The 22,192-nt window shown below is 44.4% G+C and overlaps 1 protein-coding gene across 1 annotated transcript in view; it reads right to left on the reverse strand.

The window, feature by feature from the left end:
- Window positions 1-5,011: 5,011 nt before the first annotated feature.
- tsc22d3 (TSC22 domain family, member 3) overlaps window positions 5,012-22,192 on the reverse strand; it is a 68,489-nt gene continuing 51,308 nt past the window's right edge. Inside the window, exons 3-4 of the mRNA XM_063190070.1 lie at window positions 7,461-7,512; window positions 5,012-6,938 (exon numbers count right to left, since the gene is read on the reverse strand). Of these exons, the coding sequence (XP_063046140.1) occupies window positions 6,678-6,938; window positions 7,461-7,512 (313 nt within the window). The 3' untranslated portion in view covers window positions 5,012-6,677. The remainder of the gene's footprint in view (window positions 6,939-7,460; window positions 7,513-22,192) is intronic.

Consider the following 22,192-nt stretch of genomic DNA (forward strand, 5'->3'; position numbering starts at 1 on the left):
ATGAATTAGTTATAACTAATTAGCTGCTTAAAATAAAACGCAACCACTGAATGGCCAATGAGGAAGTAATAAGGTTTTGGTGGCACTCGTTATGGTCATTTTCATCTAGGAATGACAAAATGATTCTCTACTATTGAAAGATAGAGCATGCTTTGGCAGAGCTCTTCGCTCAGGGAGTGCTTTCTTAGCTTTAATGTGTTTTGCATGATTGCGTGTCTGAGGCTATAACTGCGCGCGCCACAGGAAACATGTATTATCTTGCCACCATGTGTGTGGTTTTGCAGCATGATGCCCGTAATCTTGCATGTTTCCCTCCCTGGCCCTGCTGAGCCAGGGAGAAATTTGCTTGAATTCCGGCCAAGTCGCTAGCTCACAATGCACTCCTGGACAGATTCCACCCTCAGCTCATGTGATGTGATAAGACGACACTTCCTGGATCACGAAGACCCCTTCGGCCCTTCGGCCGCTACATGGCAACAGATACTACTTGACTTGTACACAAGGAGTTGTGATATCCAAGTGTTGTGGTAGTGGTGTTGGTGGTGTAAAATAACCTCATCTTAAATTGTTTCACTCCTCATTGTTTATCAGCCTACAAAGGGACTTCCTGGCTGTGTTGAAAAGGGGGGGTCCTTTCCTGATGAAAACACCTTACTCGTTCCTGTTTTTTAAAACCTTGTTGTGTCTGGCCAGGATGCACCTGATCACAGAGCTTCTGGTTACAAAGGGCATACATGCTGTTAGGCACAATGACTTTCCATTATGGAGGAGGGGGAAAAGATTTTTTTTTTAAAGAAAGAAATAACCTCAAGCAAGCATTTGCGAAGGCGGTGCGGCATGGCACAAACATCCTTCTTTGTCTAATGTTGTGTTTACGCGAGTGGCGGCAGCCAGGGACAAACAGGGTCCGTTGGGGGGGGCATACATGAAACCCCTGCTTAAGCCTTAAGTGTCTCCTTGCATGCAAGCCCAACCACACACTCGCCTCGGCTCAGGGAAAGGCCTGATATCCGAATCCTATACGCCTACAGTATGACTCCTCCAACAATGTTGCCAGATTGGGCGGTTACCCCTTGCTTGGAATAGCCGTCTGCGGGTAAAAACAGGAAAAATCACAGTTTCTGCAGTTTTATGCCCATAGAAACTAATACAATTTGGTGAAATTGGATGGAATTTAGCGGCTCCAGGGATTTTTTGAGCACCTTTTGGGTGGGATTTGATCAGACACATCCGGCAACACTGTCCTCCACTCCTCCATGCTTCACCAGATGTTGCAGCGTTGCGTAACAGTCAAAGTCCTGCAGCTGTCTCCACAGTCACACTGGCCGGCTTGCAGCTCACCAGATGCAGCAGTGCTGCGCTGTAACTCCAATGGGCTATCTTGTAAAAAGAAAATCCATTCACACATGGAAAAAAAAGAATCAATTTGCAAGTTAAGAATTCCCATACCATTCAACTCCGCTTTCCTTTTTTTGCCAAAACTTCTGTAATGTTAGGATTTTTCTTTCCCTACAAACTGTATCTAAGCATGGCTTCCTGCCTTTGATCACACTAAACTTGGATGTGCAGAATCATCTCACAGCATACTTTGAAAAGACAGATGATTCACTCCTTTCAGCCCACCAGATGAACCAGTGCTGTGTAACTCTACTGGGCTATCTTTGAAAACAAAAACAAAAAAACATTCCCACATCATTCAGATCAACATTCTTTTGTCAAACTTTTGCTGTTGGCAGATTTTTCTTTTCCCAAGCCAATGTAAGTACTTATTCTTGTCTTTGGTTGCCCAACAGAGTTGGAGGAATAATCTTCTCTCATTTCAAAACAGGAACATGGCTCATCACTCCTCCAAACCAGCCAAACTGGAGGTTATAGGCCAAGGAGGAACGGCAATGCATGTTTACCGCCTATGACCCAGTTATACAAGAACCAGTGCATGCACCACTGAAACCATTTTCGAAAAAAAAAAAGAAAAAGATTTTAAGGTTGGAAAAAAACTGGGTTAGTGTTACTTTACAGGCACACGTGACATGATGCTCTTACTGGACATTCCATTCCATGACTCTCGTGTGCACAGAGGGTCTTCCCATTTCTGACCCTGAAAATCCCAAGATATGTAGGTCACAGACAGCATGCTTTAGTTGGATGACCAATTTACAGTATCCTATTATATGCCGTGTGTACTACTGATGGCCTCCTGTTGCTTCAGTTCAGCCTAATTAACCTACTTTTCAGATGTCTGCATGTCTACAAGGCTAAACTGGTCAACTACCCCCCCGTAGCGTCCTCAAAACTGGGCTACATATGGTACTGCACGAGGTGAACCACATAACTGTATGGATCAACAATGCATTATTAGCTCCATTTGTGCTAGATCATTGTACCACCAAGTGCCACACATAATTAACTGTCTGGTCACCCCCCTACCCCCATATCATCCACAAAACTAGGTCAGGTGCTGTGATACACGGGTATGAGGTGAACCAGACATTAGTGTATGGAACACAACAATGCATTATTAGCCCCATTTGTGCTAGATCATTGTACCACCAAGTGCTATACATAGCCTAGAGTAAGCCACTAGTCGACCACCTCCTCCTCATAACATCCACAAAACTGGGCTAGGCTACATACGGTACTGCACGAGGTGAACCAGACATACCATATGGAACAACAATGCATTATTAGCCCCATCTGTGCTAGACCATTGTACCACCAAGTGCTATATATAGCCTACTACAGTAAGTACTTGGTCACCCACCCCCTCCTCATGGCATTCACAGAACTAGATGCCATACTATGATATACCCAGTGGTGTAGTCTACTTTTTTATGGTGGGTATACTGTATATTTGAGCATTTTTTGAAGTGGGTATACTGTATATATTTGTGCTATTCAAATCAATGGATCAATCAATTCTAAGTGGGTATACTGAAATCCCTGAAATTTAGAAGTGGGCATACTCTGTATACCCGCGTTCTACGTAGACTACACCACTGGATATACCTACAGGCATGAGGTGAACCAAAAATGAATTATTAGTACAAATGGCTAGATCATTGTACCACCATCAGTGCCATACATAATTAACTGGTCACCCCCCTACAGCCATAGCATCCACAAAACTAGGTTACGTGCTGTGATGTACAGAATGAGGTGAGCCAGACTTTGCTGTATGGAAAAACAATAGGGTCTCAGCAACACAGTCTAATCTTCATTTGTGCTACAGCATGGTACCACCAAGTGCCATGCACATACAGCTGGTAGTCATCCATCCCCCAGTGTACACAAAACTAGGTTACGTATTATAACTGTATGAGGTGAACCAGACAGGCTTGCATGGAACAACAATACATAGAGCATTAGCTCAATTTCTGCAACATCATTGTATCACCCAGTGCCATATATACGGTAAGTAGCCTAGCTAAGCCGTAAGATAATCTACCGTTTGAGGCACCGAAAAGAAAGGCTCTGAACCACAAATGAAACATTAACAGAAGCCAATGGCTTTGTGACTTTAGACCATTGACGTGAAGCCCCTCAAGCTTTTCTTTTTGTTTTTCCTCCCTTGATCTGATCCTACTTGTAAAAAAAACAAGTTGACCACATTTCGCATGGCTGATTTTCAGATGCAAAATAAGACATTACGCAAACATGGAGCAATGGTGGGAAAAGTTGAGGAGAGGAAGAAGAACAACAGGGGCAGACAAAACCACAAGGAGTGACCAGATACTCTGTTTACCCTCACTGCCTAACATGGCGCACTAGCCTACTGCTGCTGACTTAGGTATTCCCAACTCACCCTGAGGTGTGTCTGTGCATGTGTGTGTGTGTGTGTGTGTGTGTGTGTGTGTGTGTGTGTGTGTGTGTGTGTGTGTGTGTGTGTGTGTGTGTGTGTGTGTGTGTGTGTGTGTGTGTGTGTGTGTGTGTGTGAAGGAAACCCAGGCCAGCTCCAATTTCAAGCCTCCCGGCCAACCCAGCCGCCATGCACATGGAGAGTCATCGTCTCCAAGGAAAGCTCAGTACAGCTCAGCCTGCCTCTTGCATGCAACAGCCTCTCCTCTCCTCTCCTATTCACCGAACCACAACTCACTGCCAGGCTCTGAGAAATAATAAACTGACGTGTCTTACTGAGCCCTGGTTCACGATGTACATACACACGTGTCTAAGAAACTGGAGGATATGAATAGACGTTGAGCAGCTACCACTGGAACTAAGTTTGACCATATTTTTAAGCAAGCCTAACTTGTTTTCTTGAGCCATAGTGCACCTGCTTAGGAGATAAAATTGAAGCAGCACTCAATTATAACCAGCAGTCCTTAGTTAGTAACTTATTTTCTTGAGCCAAAGTGCACCTGCTTAGGAGCAAAAAAAGTGAAGCAGCTCTCCATTATGACCAGCACTCCTTGGTGAACAGTTGGGTGTTTTAGTATCTGAGACTTGGAGCATGGTAGAGCTGGGGGATGGAAGAAGCGATCCCTCTGGGATACAAAGCGCCACGTCAAGGCACCTGAGAGGGAAACCTGAGGCCTATAGGCAAGCCGCATCATTCAAGGAGCCAACATTCTGAGAAGGGTGTGCATGTGAGACAGCCAGGGTCATCTGGAACGGTCTCCAGTGCCCACACCTCCACCAATAATTTAATAGCTTGGTTACACAACCAACTGACTAACGACTAAAAATAAACATAAGCTGTAGGGCAGCATGGTGATGTTGCGAAGAGCAACAAGCACAAATGACCCAACTTCTGAGTGGCTCTATGCAGTAGTTGTTCCACAGCGCTAGCCATCTACAAAAGTAGGCACTGTATAAGAAGAATGGCAAAAGGCTAATATAAAAATGCTAGCTAGCAGATTGCATTAGCCTTAGACCTTGTTTACATTTATCACTAAAGGAGTCTCTACTCCTGACTTGTGTACACTAAATGATGCTTAGTTGTAGTAAAAGGAGTCGATCAAAGTATTTAAGACTACAAAAACATAGCAAATAACACAAAGAGAGGAAAAAGAACTAGTGTAAACATAAGGTTTATTGCAGTGTGCATTTTGTATCCGTACAACAAATGTTAACAGCCATCCCACGGGACACAATAGAGCAACAATACCCAACGTTTTCTTATTTTTCTAGTTTTCCCAAACTACTGCTTGTCAAAAACTTCTTCTCCCTGTGAAAGTAACACATGGTCCTGGTTGGCTTATGAGTACGAGGCAAAGTCTTTGGTAGTTAGAAAACGCAAGGTCCATTCTGAAAACACGGTTCTCGTCACGCAACCTGTACAGACGTTTAAACACATGCGCTCACACATCATCATCAATCAATGCGCACATACATACATTACAAACATACACATATCGTGCCAGGAACAAGTTGGCATGTAGTCAACACAACACAAATGTCTGGCAGGTCATTGTGGGAGTGCATTTGCAGCAACAGTAGCCAGCTGCTTTTGCTCAATATCTGCAAGTTGAAAATAAACACTTTTTACAACAAAATGCACCAATTTACAGAATTAAGCAAATGTATACAGATTTTCTCTCTCTATCTCAACTGAATCATAGCTTTTTACACATCAATTATTAATGATAAAGTGAATTTTTGTTCAGTTTCATCAAATAAACAGAACGAAACAAAACAAATGCAGTATTTTCCCCCTTTAAGCAGCAAGCCCCAACTGCACAGAGTACAAGCAAATGTGTGTGTGAATAGTTATGACGTTGAAGATTAAAAAAACACTGGCTGAGCAAGGCACTGAGAGATCACAACCCGTGCTCCTGCATGACACTCTCAAAAAAAGTCCTCATTGACCGTTTCTTCTGGTGTCTTTAGGATTTTTTTTTTAGTAACAAACTCGTCAGGAAGTGTGAAGGATGTGGACAGTCCAGTCTTTGAACTTCCGTCTCTCTCTTTTCGTCTCTCGCACAATCTCCAGAGAGACATACCCCCCAAAAAACTTGCTTGCATCAGGACCGAGAAAAAAAAACAGAACTCCGTGAGCTTGGGGCTCTCTGGAGATGGAAGGAGGAACATCTCCGGAGACTACCAGGTCCTTGGCGTGGCTTGGCGCTGACCCGGATCTGGGCCGGCTGCGTCACGGCAGCCTCCACAACCAGCCCTGGACGCAGATCTCTGAATCACTGGGCCAGCGCGGTCTCTTTGTTTGGTTACACACACGCACACAAAAATATCACCCCCTCTGCTCGTCTTCATCTGAAGAGAGGGAGAAAGGCAAAGCTGGGAAACCCCCATACTCCACACTCAAACACACACACACATACATACACACACACACACAAAGCTCCTTCAAAGGATGGTAAAAGCAGGAGCAAGGAGCATGTGGTGGTAGTCGTGGTGTAGGTGATGGAGGGGGAATCTCTTAATGTCCCAATGTAACCTCAGGCATCGCAGATAAAAAAAACTCTGGGTTTCTCTCTGCTTACGCCTTAGTCCATAGCGATTGTCGGATAGCACAAGAACAGGTTGCCATATACCGACCGGGAACATTGTCTTTTTCATGTATGTCAGGTTTCATCTGTACAACCAGCTTCATTTGTTGTTGTTGTCGTCGTTGTCGGTGGTGGTGGTGGTGTTGAAGTTTTGCACGACCCTTGAACAACTTGTGGAAGAGGTCCATTTCAGATAAACGGCAGTGGCTCTGCCCGCCCCGTTGGCAGAGCCACTTATACAGCAGACCCGGCCCCGAATTGGGCCAAGGGCTCTGTGCTGAGCCCCCCAATGATGCCCTCCTGGTTGTCCAGCAGCTGGGCGTCTCTGGGTACCCGAGACTGGAACTTCTCGAGCTGTTCCGGGCTGGCCAGGTTCTTCAGCAGGCTGTTCTCCCGCTCCAGCTGGTTGTTCTTCTCTGCCAGCTCCTTGATCTGCTCCTTGAGGATCTCAACCTCCTCGCGCACGGCGTACATCAAGTGGTTCTTTACAAGATCCTGCAAGACACACAGAGAGGGGAAATGAATAGATGTATTAAGACCCAAATTGCTGTGAAACTTAAGAGAATATAGCATTTCTGGAGACAAACTGGGCTACTTCTCAGTGACTAGACCCAAGGATGACTGGAACACTCAGCATAGAACACTTTTAGAGGGTTTTTTTTTAAATTACGTTTCGAGGCACCTGCGTCTTCCTGAGAGCAGACAGATTTTCTCCAATATTGCATTTCTGTTTTGACTAGAAAGTCAAGCCATCTGTAGGCTACAGTGTTTTTTTAAGTGTATGCCATGACACAAGTGCTCACTAGTCCCTAAGTTGTTCTCAGCCAGCCACGTGTAACAGGCAAGGGCCTGCAGAAGCAGCACAACCTTCTCCCTACTCCTGTTGCCTGTGTTATGGCATATCTATTTTACGGACACAAGTTGGCTTATCTGAACAAGATGGATGGCTAAAAAAACCGTGGGCAAGTGTGCATTGTTTGTTTGCCATATTCTGTAGTGTGGGTGAGTTTGGCTTACCATTGCTTGTTCGATCTTGTTGTCTATCGCCACAACGCTAGCACCTGAGGCACTGTAAAAGAAGAAAAGAAACAACATTGAGTATCTTCATTGCAATCTCTCGGTCACGCCAGGCAGCCAACTTTGGCTAACCCACGGGTACGCACGGTCATAAACAGGCGACCGTCGTGGTTTAGTCATAAAATTGTATGTCGTAAAATGCAGTTTGTAACAGAATTGCACCTTTATGATAAACACTGCCATGACATGAGTGCATGGCCTGGTTATCGAAATGGTAGAAATGCGTAATTTCGTCTTCACAGCAGCTTTCAACTTTGTTAGCGACCAAAGTCTACCGTGTCTTTTCTGACGTTAACCGATACCATACATGATAAAACCCATTCAGTTCAACAGTACTATTTGTTGTGCAGGTAAAGGATTTGAAACACTGAGGTCTCCCTGCTCTGCTGTTAGGTAACAGCTCCATCGGCAGTGTTGAATAACAGCCACACTGAACTGGCGGAACAATACAACATATCAAACAAGCGCACACTTCATTATTCAGCCAATTACACCATGCAAGTTTGTTTACCTGTTGTCAAGTTTGACGGATACAACGTCTCCCCCCAATAACGAGGAAAAAAAGGAAATAGAAAAATTGTGCAGCTGGTATACTGCCACCTCCATTGGTGTTTTGAGCATCTCCGTACTCATATTCAACACAAGACCCGTTTGGATGATACTTGTCGCCACGTTTGCGATTGGATGAGGTCTATCTAAGATTACTTTTGTTTTAGTAGTACTACGTAGCGCTTTAATGCAGCCGAGAGCTAGAGACTGCTGTACGATGCGGTTTGATGTAAACTCAGTCAGAGAGTGAGTCTATTTCGGCTGCTCCGAGGGTATTATACAGAGCCGCGCGCCGACGTCACATGACGCGTGCATATCTTATGCTAATAAGGCTGTTGGCATAGATTTTCCACCTGCCCCCTCCCTGAACTCGAGGACAGCGCTAAGCTTCAAATGACCCGGCAGAGCCAAATAAACACCTGTATTCCCTCATCTTAACTATATATCACCAATTAGACATGCCTTAATTTGTTCAGCTTCCAAGGGAACTATGGCAGTTTTAGAAAGTGCTTCATTCACATAGGCCTAATTTCAGTAAACAAACACCTGGTTGCATTTTTAGTTTTTTTTGTCTTTTCTCAACGCTAGCTATTTCACACATATCTTAGCAAGCAACTATTATTTGACACCCTTTTTTTATTAGGTTGGAGACCTCCATAACTTAAATCGAACCTGCAGAATAAAATGTCATATCATATCGTTTTGAAAACTCCCAAATGTGGAAATTTACCAGGGGAAAAAAACATATGTAATATATATGTTCTGTACAATGTACACCATGTATCTAAATTGGAGGTGTGTGGGAATGTTTTTATGGGTATTTTTCCATGCAGGTTGCCCCAGTATTTTTCCTATTTTTTGTCACACACATGTCGGCCTCTAGTGGCGAAGCAGTGTGTTGCATGGAATGGCACTGTGCCCTGACATGTTCTATGTAAACAAAGGCTCCTTTGCTTGGCCTTTGCTCTTTCAGACAAAACAAAAGCCTGAAAATCTTGTCAAGTGATAGATGGAAGATGTAATTTGGCCATTGATGAGGAAGCAACCAGATATAGGCCTAGACCTAATTTCCTAAACCAAATTCCATTCAAAATGTGAAAACTATGTCATCGACTGATACTAAAAAAGCCTAATGGTAACTCCTGTTTCATAAAGAGAATGTATCCAAATTAACCATAACATTAAAGTGTTACAGATAAATGGATTACGGCCAATTCTCTTAGGTTTCAAACCCTTCCCTCTGCGAGTAGTAGTACACCTACTACAGTGCACTGATTGATGAGAGGAACACAGTTGTGACTTACTTTGCTAATCCAATCACCCAAGGTACTTAAGAGATGTACCCTTCATGAAATACCATAACACGTGGGGGCAGAGGTGAGGCAACACCACCATGCCAGTTAAGTACATAACAACATGGAGGAACATGGCAGATTCCAAAGTAGAACAGTACATGTGCTAAATTCATATGTTGTTATGTACATGTATGGCTCCGCAAAATAGTGACATAGATCCAACTGTCTCCACTTCTTATATGGGTTAAACCTCTATCACAAATTTTAGGGTGTCAATTTAGTTCCGTATGTACCTGTGCTCTCAAGAAAAATGTGTGGGGAAAGTTGTTGTTTACAGGAACTGAAACTGAAAGAAGTCAGAATCTGTGTATGCATTTAAGGTTGTTTTGTATGGAAATGAGTTTTGGCTTAAGCCTAGAAGTTGTTGTAGCCTTTTCACCATGAATGTGCATAATAAGCTATGTTTGCATATTGAAGAAGGTTATTGTTGTGTCAATAGGCCCTTTTTCCTTTCCGTCTGTCTTTCTTAATTTCTTTATTTCATTCAGTCTTTCATTCTGTCTTTCTTTCTTTCTTTCTTCACTAAATTCACTAAACAACACTGGATAATTCAGAATTTGCATTTTGGAGGTTATGGCCATGTTGTTTTAATTCTTTTTTCTTTCTAATCCAGAAATATATTGAGCAACAAACACCACCAGAGAAATGTGCTATCTCCCTCCTCCTTATCCTCCCATCCACATGACACCTTGCGGCGCGTGAGTGATAGCCTATTGGATTATATTCTGTGGGAGTGCAGCAAAAACAATGCTTTGGCTGATGACCAACATCCTGTCTGTGCCTCTCCTACATTCTCCTGATTCAGCTCTTTAAAAAAAAAAAACTCAACAGAAAAATCAATATTACTTTGGATCAGACACATCCAACTAAATTAAGGCGCCACAATCTTGCAACTGTTTCATTACAGTAAGCACGAGTGGGAAATTTCTCTCTCTCACACAGGAACAATTAATTACCAAACTGGTCCAGTGGAACCGTTGAGTGAGGCAGGGGGGGTGAAAGTTGATCTCCACTAACAGGATTTAGCAGAAAGGCATTGGAGAAGAATTAGTGTCAATAGTGCCTGTCAGTTTTCATTTTAAGGGGAGTACTAAAACTGCCAGATTCAATTGTGGAGCGGCAAGTGTAAGGAGAACGGTATAGGGGATTCCACCCACTCTCCTGTGTTCTACACACCTACCGAGTTCTTCCGAGACTAATTGGCCAGGCTTGGTTGCTTTCGTGTACTGTGTGGGTAAATAGCTATGAAAGGATGTTACAAAAACAATCCTCATCATGATCAGCATGGAATAGGCGTACGTACATAGGCTGGAGGTAAACGCTTTGCTCTCCTACAAATATTCCGTAATGGGTTTACAAGCCTCTGAGATACAATAGTGTTGAGAATGCCAATGCAGTCTCCCATTCCAATACACTCATCCCATACTTGATGTAGTTCGATAAAGCTGCGGATGTTGTCTCTCCTGTAACCAAAGACAGCTAGGCTGTTGGCCATGACACAAGTTTTCATAATACTGACAAACACAGTAGACTAGTCACAACTTCCAGGCCTCTTAAGGCCAGGCTTTTGTGATAAGGTGTGTTGGCCCAAGAGAACTCATGTTGGAGCAAGAGAAAGCATGTTGTGGTCGAATGCCTTTCTGATTGATTGATTGATTGATTGGTTGGCTAGTTGATTCATTTCACACCATGTGCAAGAGACAATAACAGCCCTTGAAGTCAGCTCAGTCAACAAACAACAGAACCACAAAAGAAAAAAAACACACTTGTTGCCACACCTGAAAAGCAGTGAGGAGAAGCAGGGGCGCATCTTGTCACGAGGCTAGGCAGGCAGACGCTTGGGGCCCCCAAGCCACTATTGTGAGTGAACAACAACTCACACTTTAAACAAGTGGCGATTTTGGTTCAAATTAGTTTTTTGCTTAGGGCCCCAGGTGACCCTAGAATCACCTCTGAGGAGAAGCAAAGCTCAGCTGCCATTATTGAGCATTTGCATAATGGGAGAGAGAGCGAGAGACACGAACAGCATCTGAGACATGAACAAATGCCTATAGTTACGGGAACAACAACAGCAGGAAGAAAACAATGAGACAGTGACAGCCAATGCCAATAGAGTCTTTCTCTCTCTGTCTCGCGGTGACAAGAGGTGATGTCTCCATCACAATGTCACCAACAGGCACCACAGTCCTGCATGAGTGAAAGGGTAATATGCTAAAAGCACACCAATGACAATAATGGATGTAGAATGAATAGGTAACAAGTCTGACAGGCGGACAAAGATGCGTCCAATGGCGGCAAAGATAATGTTTTGGCTGATTAAAAAAATATGTTTCAGACTGACAAACAGACCAATGGAACAACGGGCGGACATACCCTCTTATAGAGATGCTAGGACGCATCTAAAAATGATTTAAAACATCCAGAGAATCAAACCATCTCTTGATGCTTCCCCTCAAAATTCCTGGTAGTCACAACATTAGATTTGAATGACACTGTCGACTCAATAGTACCTGATTGCTACTAAGTACCGGTAACTGCATTGCATCATCACCTGAGTGGGATAGCAATCACAAAACCGGTCTCACAGAGGGTGAAACTCTCCTTGCTTCTCTGTTTTGTTTGTTTTGTCCTCCATTATTGGAACTAATCTTAAAGCATTGTCTTCCAAATTTCTATCCCATCCTGTTTTTTTTGTAGCCTAATCCTGACCATTCCACAACATTTGAAGATTACAACATGAATAGTTAGAAATAGTTAACTCATTTAGCTACTGATTAACTCCCCACAGGCGAGAGTTAGAGTTTAGAGTGGAGGTAAGCCTTTGTTGTGGAATGTCCATTGAATCCTCTAATAGAGCGGCCATTACATGTTTATGTTATTTTCACCGCCTTCTTCACCCGTAGATTAACCTGACTTTCTTCGCACCTCTAGGTCTTCTTCACACCAATCCATCAACTGTCAGCGGTCACGGCTAATGACACGCTACAGAGAAACCTGAGCACAGTTTTGACTTACCGCCGGTCTCTCCTCTTGAAGAGGCTGGGTGAGTACGGGGGCGGATAGCTCATGGCTCTTGGCTGAAGAGAGGAGTCAATAGCTGGGGTGATGCGAGAGCGGAGCTGGGGGGGTCGTTGGCTGTAGCCTAACACCAGGCACCCCAAGTACAACGAGGATGGGAGCGGAGAGGTCAGTTGAACTGTGACTCTCGCTGCCCCACTTTGTCTCTCTCTCTCTCTCTCTCTCTCTCTCTCTCTCTCTCTCTCTCCCCCTCCCCCTCTCTCTCTCTCTCTCTCTCTCTCTCTCTCTCTCTCTCTCTCTCTCTCTCTCTCTCTCTCTCTCTCTCTCTCTCTCTGTCTCTCTCTCTCTCTCCTCTCTCTCTCTCTCTGTTTGTCTCTCTCTCTCTCTCTCTCTCTCTCTCTCTCTCTCTCTCTCTCTCTCTCTGTCTCTCTCTCTCTCTCTCTCTCTCTCTCTGTCTCTCTCTCTGTCTCTCTCTCTCTCTCTCTCTCTCTCCCTCTCTCTGTCTCTCTCTCTCTCTCTGTCTCTCTCTCTCTCTCTCTCTCTGTCTCTCTCTCTCTCTCTCTCTCTCTCTCTCTCATCTCCCTGGTACAGCCTGGCTCTTGCATCACCGAATCACTAAATCAAGAGAAAAACACCAGCAATTCACACTGCTGTGAGGGAGGCAAAGGCCTGGAAAGTAATCGACCCTATTTCTTAGTCGTGATGTAGTCTGGCTCTCATCATAAATCGTAGGCCTAGTTATTGCCACCTGTCAGGCGTGAGGTATGCACTTTTGTTTGCCTCCTTTGTCTGGGCTGTGCGGAATGTGTCCAGCACACCCAGTCTAAATGTTACACTGCTCTTGAAATTAGATCTCCTATCAGCTATCACCTGTACCCAGGGGTGGATCTAGCCATTTTGGGGCCCTAGGAGAAATGTAAACATGGGGCCCTCAAAACGTCATCGTAGGGTATAGACATGAAATTCTGTGTTTTGGTGTTATTAAAGTGCTTTGTCTCATTTATATGCCTAGGTATCCTCGATTACTTTACATAATTCACAAATTAAGATTAAGCCCAATTTTTTGTGTGTTTACCATGACTTGTGTGACAGTTGGGGCCCCTATAGAGGACAGATTTTGTCGGGGCCCCAGGCAATTGCCTAGGTTTGCCTAATGGAAAATCCGCCTCTGCCTGTACCTTTATCGCGTACTTGCCACCAATCAATCACTCTTTTTTTATTGCCTGATGTAAAGCCTGTTGTTCAGTGCCCGCGCAAGTTACAACAGACAACGCCTCAACAATGGCATCGAGTGTCACAGGTTCCTTTTGTTGAGTGTACTGTACTGTACCACGCTGTTGTAATGAGAGCACAGCTGTGCTCTGCTGGGGAAACCGTTGTTGCTCTAAAAATCTTATCTGTCAATAAACTGTGTTATGCAATTAACTAACGAAGTGCTTTGCGATTCCAAGGTGATGAGGCAATATTTCGCTAGTATTTCAGATGCGTCAAAAAGCAGCTGTTGTTCAGACACGTCAGGGCAGGGTTCGTCGAGGTGAAGACAATGAGTTAGTCAAGGTCACAACGTTAATAAGTGTCTGATTCAGTCTGAAGCAAAGCTGTGCCAAAATGTTTTTTTTTCCCCTCATATAAAACATGACATGAAGGGCCAAATACAAATACTATACATACTGTTCCATAAAAGAAAAGAAAACACATATTCCCTATGGTCTTTTATATCAGTCGTTCAAACCTAGATCTAGTTGGAAATTCTCTGCTTTAGTGAGGTCAAGGCAAGTGTTTTTTGTCAAAAATCCATGGAACAGGGTTAGCACAGAAGTTTGAAATTGAGTTTGACCGGTCTCCAATGTGCAGTTAAACCCCCCCACCCCCGCCCCCCTGCACACACACACACAGTCCTTACACTCAGTCTTGCCATTTACACAGAGAACACCGCCGGCCCTCTTGAACCCTCTCACTGCCACCACCAGCACAGACAGACGACCGTGTGCGTCCACCCACACTTATCATTCCCCGTTGTCATGGATACTGGGTTTCAAGGGACATTCGTAACAGTATCTATGCCTACCGTCGCTCTCGGGCACGTAAAGGTTATCGGCACCACTGTCCATAGACATCACAGGGAGGAGGCAAAAACACAGAGAGAGAGAGGCCATTTGGTCGTAAAACAAGAGGCGCACATCCCTAATGCATGTTCATTTTACACGTCCAGGGCGGATTAACCACCATCACCCTGCCCAGGGACGCTGACAAAGGGGGGGGACAAACAGGTCACTTGTCCCGGGCCCAGGAAAAGAGGGGGCCCAGAAATGTGTCCTCATTGCCTTCTATGTATTGGGTAGAGGGCCCGTTTAGATTATTTTGTCCTGGGCCCAGCCGAAGCTGTCAGCGACCCTAGTTGCTGCTAATGTTGCTGCACTCATTGTCGTCGTCGTGAGTGAGTGATGCGAAATGAGGCTCATTATTCTGCCTGGTCGCCCACGCCGACGCCACCACCACCACCGCTATGGCTTTCACGGAGCTCTAGCGGCTGTTGCCCGAGCAAATAGGTGCCGTGTGGCTGTGGCGGCCGGCCCAGCCAGCCAATCACTGGGTCGCCGGAACATATCGACTCCACTTCACACCACACCACCAGCCGCCCGGCCGGCCAGCCGTTCCTATCTGATGACACCTGGGAGACACTTATGTAAAGGCCTCTATTTGAATAGTTACAAAACCGCCTTCAGGGGTCATCGTCTTTTGTTTTTTTTTGCCAGGTGTAGCGTATAGCCTCTCTCGCTCCGTCTCGCTGTCTCACTGTGTGTGTGTGTGTGTGTGTGTGTGTGTGTGTGTGTGTGTGTGTGTGTGTGTGTGTGTGTGTGTGTGTGTGTGTGTGTGTGTGTGTGTGTGTGTGTGTGTGTGACCACTCTGTTGCCAGTTGCTTGCCTCCAACAGTAGTCGGACAACGCCCAGCAACACCAAACTGTAAGCTCTCCCTCCCTGCCTGGCTGGCTAGCGTTCCCTCTCTCTCTCTCTCTCTCTCTCTCTCTCTCTCTCTCTCTCTCTCTCTTCCCTCTCTCTTTTCCCTCTCTCTTTTCAAAAAGCAGGACTCAGGCTTAGGCCCCCGACTGACTTACACAACTAACCTAGATTTATTCTACTGCCTGCATGTGCCATGGGCTTATAGGGAGTGAAAGAGAACATTCTGTGCATTGCCTCGCATTAGATATGCACCACGGACTCCCAATCCGTTATGGACAAATGAAGCAGAAATGGCTGTATGTAGTTTGTGCACGAGCTGGAACTAGCCGAGAACAAATGGCTAAAGGTCTCTAGCATTGGTCTTGTTCGTCTGTCCATCCACCCAAACGTTTTTTTTTCTTTCTTTCTCTTGAAAAGGAAACATTCTTCTTTCTATCACTCTGAACACCACCATTTCATTCTACAATTTTGAGGCACTCAAATCTGATGCTAATAAAAATGTATTAGGCTACGAAACATACATATTCATTTTGGCCTGCTTCAGGGCATATCAGTATCCAATTTCCAATTTCATTTTATTGAAGAAAAAAAGTAAACAGTGCCCGCATTACACCCAAGGAAAAACTTTCGTAACTGATGTACCAGATAGTGACGCCATTCATTTTTTTTCTGGGATGAGGTGTATTCGGTAATTCATTTTGAGCTGCGGAGAGCACTCTGTCGTCACTCTGTCGTTAATACAGTTTACAGAATTACTCTTAGTGAGTTACATGAACTTGAACTTTTTGGCCGGCCACCACATTGCTAGAAAGAGCCTTCCAGGGACCTGTGTCGATTCCTAGTACTCTTCCGTCTTGGGAATTTCATGCTATAAATTCTTCACAAATATGTTCTGTGCATGCACTGCACCATGCATGCACCCTTCACAGCCCCCATGTGTTTGGCCATGTTCTCACTTCGGAAAAAAACAGGCATTCTCAACTAAAATCAACAACCTATTTTGGTTGCGCTAAAAAAAAAAAGTTTAAATGGCCAAAACGTGTCTGCGATTGACATGGTGTGAATAAAAAATAAGGTGAGTTAGTTTATGAGCGCGGTTTCTTCAGCTTCACCTTCTTGTTGGGCGAAACCTGTCTGCGATTGACGCCAGAGATTCTTTAAGTATAGAGATATGCCAACATAATAGGCTTCTATGGGCACCTAATGTGACCAGGTTCCGGTCTGCCTAAAGGAGCGTGTCATAATGCTCCTAGCATTGAATAGAACAGTCCTTAGGTCTGCCTAGGTCTGCCTAAAGGGGGATTTCCCCCCCAATAATAGAACCCGGAAACAATGGGCCAATGGAACCTCTCTCTCTCTACTCTCTCTGATTGACGTGGTGTAGATTTTTTTTTGTAAAGGAGTGTGAGTTTGTGAGTGTTGTTTCTTCAGCTTCACCGTTTTCCCAGCCCTTTTTTTCCCAGAGGCACTAAGAGGCGCTAAGAGAGGCCAACACCACCACCATCACCACATCTGTCAAAGCAACCTCAAGCTGCTTGGGCTCGCACCATTGCCTGGCCTTGTTTGCACTGAAAACACTTCCGAAAGTTTCAGCAATGCTGCTCAAACAGGCCGGCTGGAGAGAGTTTGGCCTTAGAAGAACAAGGTCCCTCTGTGGCCCCATTTTTGGTGAAGATGAGAGAGAGCGAGAGCTTGAGAGAGAGAAGAGTGTGTGTGTGGGTGTGTGTGCATACGTGCATGCATGCGTGTGTTTGTGCATATGTGTGTGTGTGAGCACACATGCTCACGTGGGTAAAGAGGGAGTACATTTGTGTGCAGTGCCGACAGCGGCTTTTCCCAGGTTCAATGACCAAGGACAGCTCCTCCACTGCCTCACTAAGAGCCAAAAGTATGCGGAAAATTTCACTGAGTTCCCAAAGCCTCCCTGCATGGTACACAACAAGCGCTGCACTGCACTAGGTTGTTCCTTTGCTGCTTGTGCTGCTGCTCAGCTTAACACAGTGACTGATCCTGGATTAGTGTTCGCAACTCTGTTCCATTGGACTGTGTCAGTGTGTTTTGTTTTGCTTTAGCTCTGTGGCTAGTTTGCTTTAGCGTGTGTGTGTGTGTGTGTGTGTGTGTGTGTGTGTGTGTGTGTGTGTGTGTGTGTGTGTGTGTGTGTGTGTGTGTGTGTGTGTGCGCGTGCGCGTGCGTGCGTGCGCGTGTGTGTGCATATTTGTGAATGCTTGCTTTGTTTGTGTTGTGTTGTGTTGTTTTTGAGGTTAGTTGCAGAGGACAAATAAGCACACACAAACGTTATGTAATTGACCATGTCGTACACTTGACGAGGAACAGAGAAAAGGAGTGGATCCGTTCATCCGTTCACCCACGCCAAGACACAAGTAGCACGCTAAACGATTATCCATCATTATGGCTTGGCCCCAAGCATGACACTCTACTCTGATGAATGCGAGAGGGATGGTTTGTGTATGTGTGTATATGGGGGAAGATTTGATTACAGACATGCAGGACGCAAAGTTCACAAGGTCAAGCCTGTACATCTGAGTCTGTCGTCCGGGTAACCTTGACTGTGTGACCCACGCCCACAACTCAGTGAGGGGCTTACCACTACTAATTGCAATTTGTTCATATACTGCCGAAGTTCAACCATTGAAATATATTTTTCAACATATTGTACAATACACATGATACCAGTATTTTTAAATATACTATTGTTTTAATTTTGAATTGTTTTAAGGGCTTTTGGGTCTGTATTACTTGTTGGGCACTTGAGAGAGGATAGGAAGAGAGTTGGAGGGGAGATGGGGCAGGGCTGATGACGAACCCAGACCCGACTCAAACCCGTGTCGCCATGGTTCATGGTTCAAATTCATATATTGAAATGCACTATATTTCCAAACATATTGCCATATATGTACACATCAATACTGCTATTTGTCAATATAGGGGCCTACTATTGTTAGATTTGATTACACAGAGCTAGAACCCAGGACAAATTTGCGGGGTCAAAGCAATACAATTTGAATTTGTTAGCAGGGTGAGCTCCATCTGCCTTGCCCACCCCCACAGCCAATAAGGATGCTGGACGAGGTCATGTGCTGTAGAAGGAGGAGGGTTACCAGTGATAATCGCAATATTTCATATACAAAATATGTTGAATATTAACAAACATACTATATATTGAAAAAATATTTTCTAACATGTTGAAATATAAATTGCCCTATATTGCAACGTCAATATCGTTTTGTGAGGTAGTGTCCCAGGAGCCAGAGTTCAAGGTCAAAGCTATATATTTGGGTCTGTCAGGTCAAGTACTTGACCTCTACCCACACCCAGTGTGGGAGCATGTGGAAGGACCCTCATAGTGCATTATTTATATTTATTAGTGCAGTCTATTGCTAATACACTATAATTGCAATTTTAGTCACATTTCTAACTAAATTCTTTGGACTTTCAATATGTTAGGAAATACATATTAATTGGCCTACCGTATACCATAGATCTTTTCCTATTCCTATCTTAGCCACTTTCTTGCATCCCTTCTATAATGCATATTATATACAAGCGGATTCCAAAAAAGTTGGGACACTTGGTATTTTGTGAATAAAATCAAAATGCTGGCATTTTCAAAACATTCAATCCATGCCTAAGATGCACAATGGCACAAGGTCAACATAGGGACAGTTAAAATGAGGCAAAAGCATTGTTTTGAGGGAAATATGTGGTCATTTAAAATTTGACCCATGCAACAAATCTCAAAAAAGTTGGGACAGGGCCAAAAAAATGTTGTAATAGTTCGATAACTCTAAAAATAACACAAGGAGGACTATTTTGAAAGGAACTATATTGACTGCCAACATGAATGCACAAATAAAATACCACCACAGAGAGGTTGTGGCACTCAGTAGCGAAGATTTTGAGGGACTAATTGCTGATCTATTACACAGAAAGATTGAATTTTCAAAATTGCAGGCATATAAGGCCTATTTCTGTAATGTAGAGTTCTGTAAAATCATTGCACGAGTTATGAGATCATGACATACCCATCGTCAATAAGCAAACTATGACACTCCAACAATGACAGCTGTTGAAAAAATGACCATAAACACAACACTTGATTAAGGCACATGATGCAGACATTAAACAGTGTTGCAAGTGGCAAAGCTCATTCTAGATGGACATAGGAGACATGTGAAACTGTCCTCTGATTACAGAATGGAAAATATTTCATTCTTTTTTAAAATCATGGAGTCATGCACCCTCCAGTTTATGAAGAAAATGAATACTTCAGCTTGATTTAGTGGTCAGTCTGAAAGACAGCATATATGATGGTAAAGGGGTGCAGAGATGCCTTGGTTATGGTCTTCTTACTCATGTAGAGCATTAAAATGAGGGCTGAATGATATATTCAGACTTTAAACAGCATACATAGCTACCAAGGCATTATATTTTGGAGCACAACCTTTAGATATTGCCACACAATGATGGACATTTCAATGTTCCAACAGTATCTTTCCATCATAAGAGTAAAAAGGTGACAAAAATTTTTTCTTGCAAGTCAGGATATGCCACATATTAAGCATAACAAGAAGGTAAACAAGTTGAAGAACACACCCATCAGTTCAGCTGCTGAAATCATGTCTCGCATATCAAAATATCTATTTTTTAAATAAAATCATGCCATCAGTGAAAGTATTTAAATGTTAAGTCTCCACCCTTGTGTTGTGTTAAGTCTTATCCAACATAAAAAGCATTGTATTGGCCCTGTCCCAACTTTTTTGGAATTTGTTGCAAGGGAGAAATTTTAAATGATCACATAATTACCCCAAAACAGTCATTCTGCTTGGCTTTAACAACTGATAAGTTGTCTATACAGAATGCTCTACCTTATTGACATATTGAATGTTTTGAAAATGCCCGCATTTTGATTTTATTCACAAAATACCAGGTGTCCCAACTTTTTTGGAATCCGCTTTGTATTACCATACGATATAATGTTGGCCTAGGCCTACTGTGCTGTTATGATAACTTTGTTGGGTCAAAGCTACAGTATATATTTGGGTCTGCTAGCCGCATAATCTCCCTCATTCCTACCCACGCTCATGCCCAATAAAGGTGCTTTGGTGGTGCTGGTGGTGATCCCATGTGGGAGGAGAGTTTACTGCTGTGGCCAGGAACATGATGTGCTACCGCCTTACTGCACGTACATACGTAAGAATGGATAACTTCCACAGGCCTACTGGGCCCAGGATCAGGGGCCCAAGAGTCAAGGGGGCCCTGAAGCCCAAGCCTACGCGCTACAAAAAAACACTTCATTATTATTCTACATTTAAGTTCATTTCTGGTGTTAAAATTGCACTTTTGCACTTTGCACTACTGTATTTTCACATTTTCTCAGGGAAGGAACCCTCTGAACCTTCAAAAACAAAAGCTCTCTAAACCCCAGATCTTTTGGAACCTTGCGATCATGGGTGCCGTGAGGGGGGGAAAGGTGTTATAGATTCTAAGGGCCCGACGGCACTGACAGGGCCCCTGGAAAGATGCAGATAACATAATTTGACACTTTGGGGGCCAAAAATTTGAATCTTTCAGGGGGCCCAACATTTTTAGCGGCGCCCCTGCTTGCGATGCTATGGAGGGAGGGAGGGCGGGGGTATTGTTGTCGTCTTGCCCAGGGGCCCATGGAGCCGTAATCCGTCCATGGTGCTATACTGCCTGTACCTCATGTACTGTACATCTGTACACCAGCCAGTCAGATGTACCAGCCCACTGGCCAAGCCCCTCCAGCCAGCCCTGCCTGCCTGTGTTCTCACGGCAGGAAAAAATGTGGCACTAACGTGTCACTCTTGCCAGTCAAGCCAGCCGGCAGGGGACTTCTCCGTCTTGCTCAATCACACGCACTGGCTGCACACACACACGCACATGTACACGCACACCCACACACACACACACACACACACACACACCCTCTTCCTCTTCACATGGTCACAGTTCCTTCCTTCCGCCCAGACTCAGCAAGTTAGCTCTCTCTCTCTCTCTCTCTCTCTCTCTCTCTCTCTCTCTCTCTCTCTCTCTCTCTCTCTCTCTATCTCTCTGTCTCTCTGTCTCTCTGTGCGTCTCTCCCTCTCTCTTCCTTTCTATCTCTTCTCGTCTCTCCCTCTTCCTCTCTCTCTCTCTATCTCATTTCCTCTGCCTCAATCAAACACACACACACACACACACAAACACACACACACACACACACACACACACACACACACACACACACACACACACACTCACACACACACACACACACACACACACACACACACACACTACACGCTTGCCCACTGCACTGTGTCTGAGTGCTGACTCCGACATAAAAGCCTGCCATGGGGGCCGCCGCGGGCACAGAGTCACAAGGCCCTGACTGGCTGACTGACTGACTGACTGACTGAGTGCTGCGGAAAAGTGCTGTTAACCTCTATGTGACTGGGCATGGCCGTCTGGGTGAGAGACAGAGAGACATCAGTCTGTGGGCCCTTCTCAAAACCTAGGACAGTGTCCTTCCAAGTGTATCAGCCTAATTAGTCACACCCAGTGATTGTATACTCTTTATTAGTCACACCCAGTGATTGGATATTCTGTAGAGTTCACCAAAGAGTATCCAATCACTGGGCGTGACTAATTAGGCTGATACACTTGGAAGGACACTGTCCTAGGTTTTGAGAAAGACCCAGTGTGTGCTGTCGATATGACCTACACATCAAGCTGAGCTGCAGTGTGTGATTGGCTGGTTAAGTGATC

Source organism: Engraulis encrasicolus, chromosome 23 (assembly GCF_034702125.1).
Source record: "Engraulis encrasicolus isolate BLACKSEA-1 chromosome 23, IST_EnEncr_1.0, whole genome shotgun sequence".
Classification (NCBI taxonomy): Eukaryota; Metazoa; Chordata; class Actinopteri; order Clupeiformes; family Engraulidae; genus Engraulis; species Engraulis encrasicolus.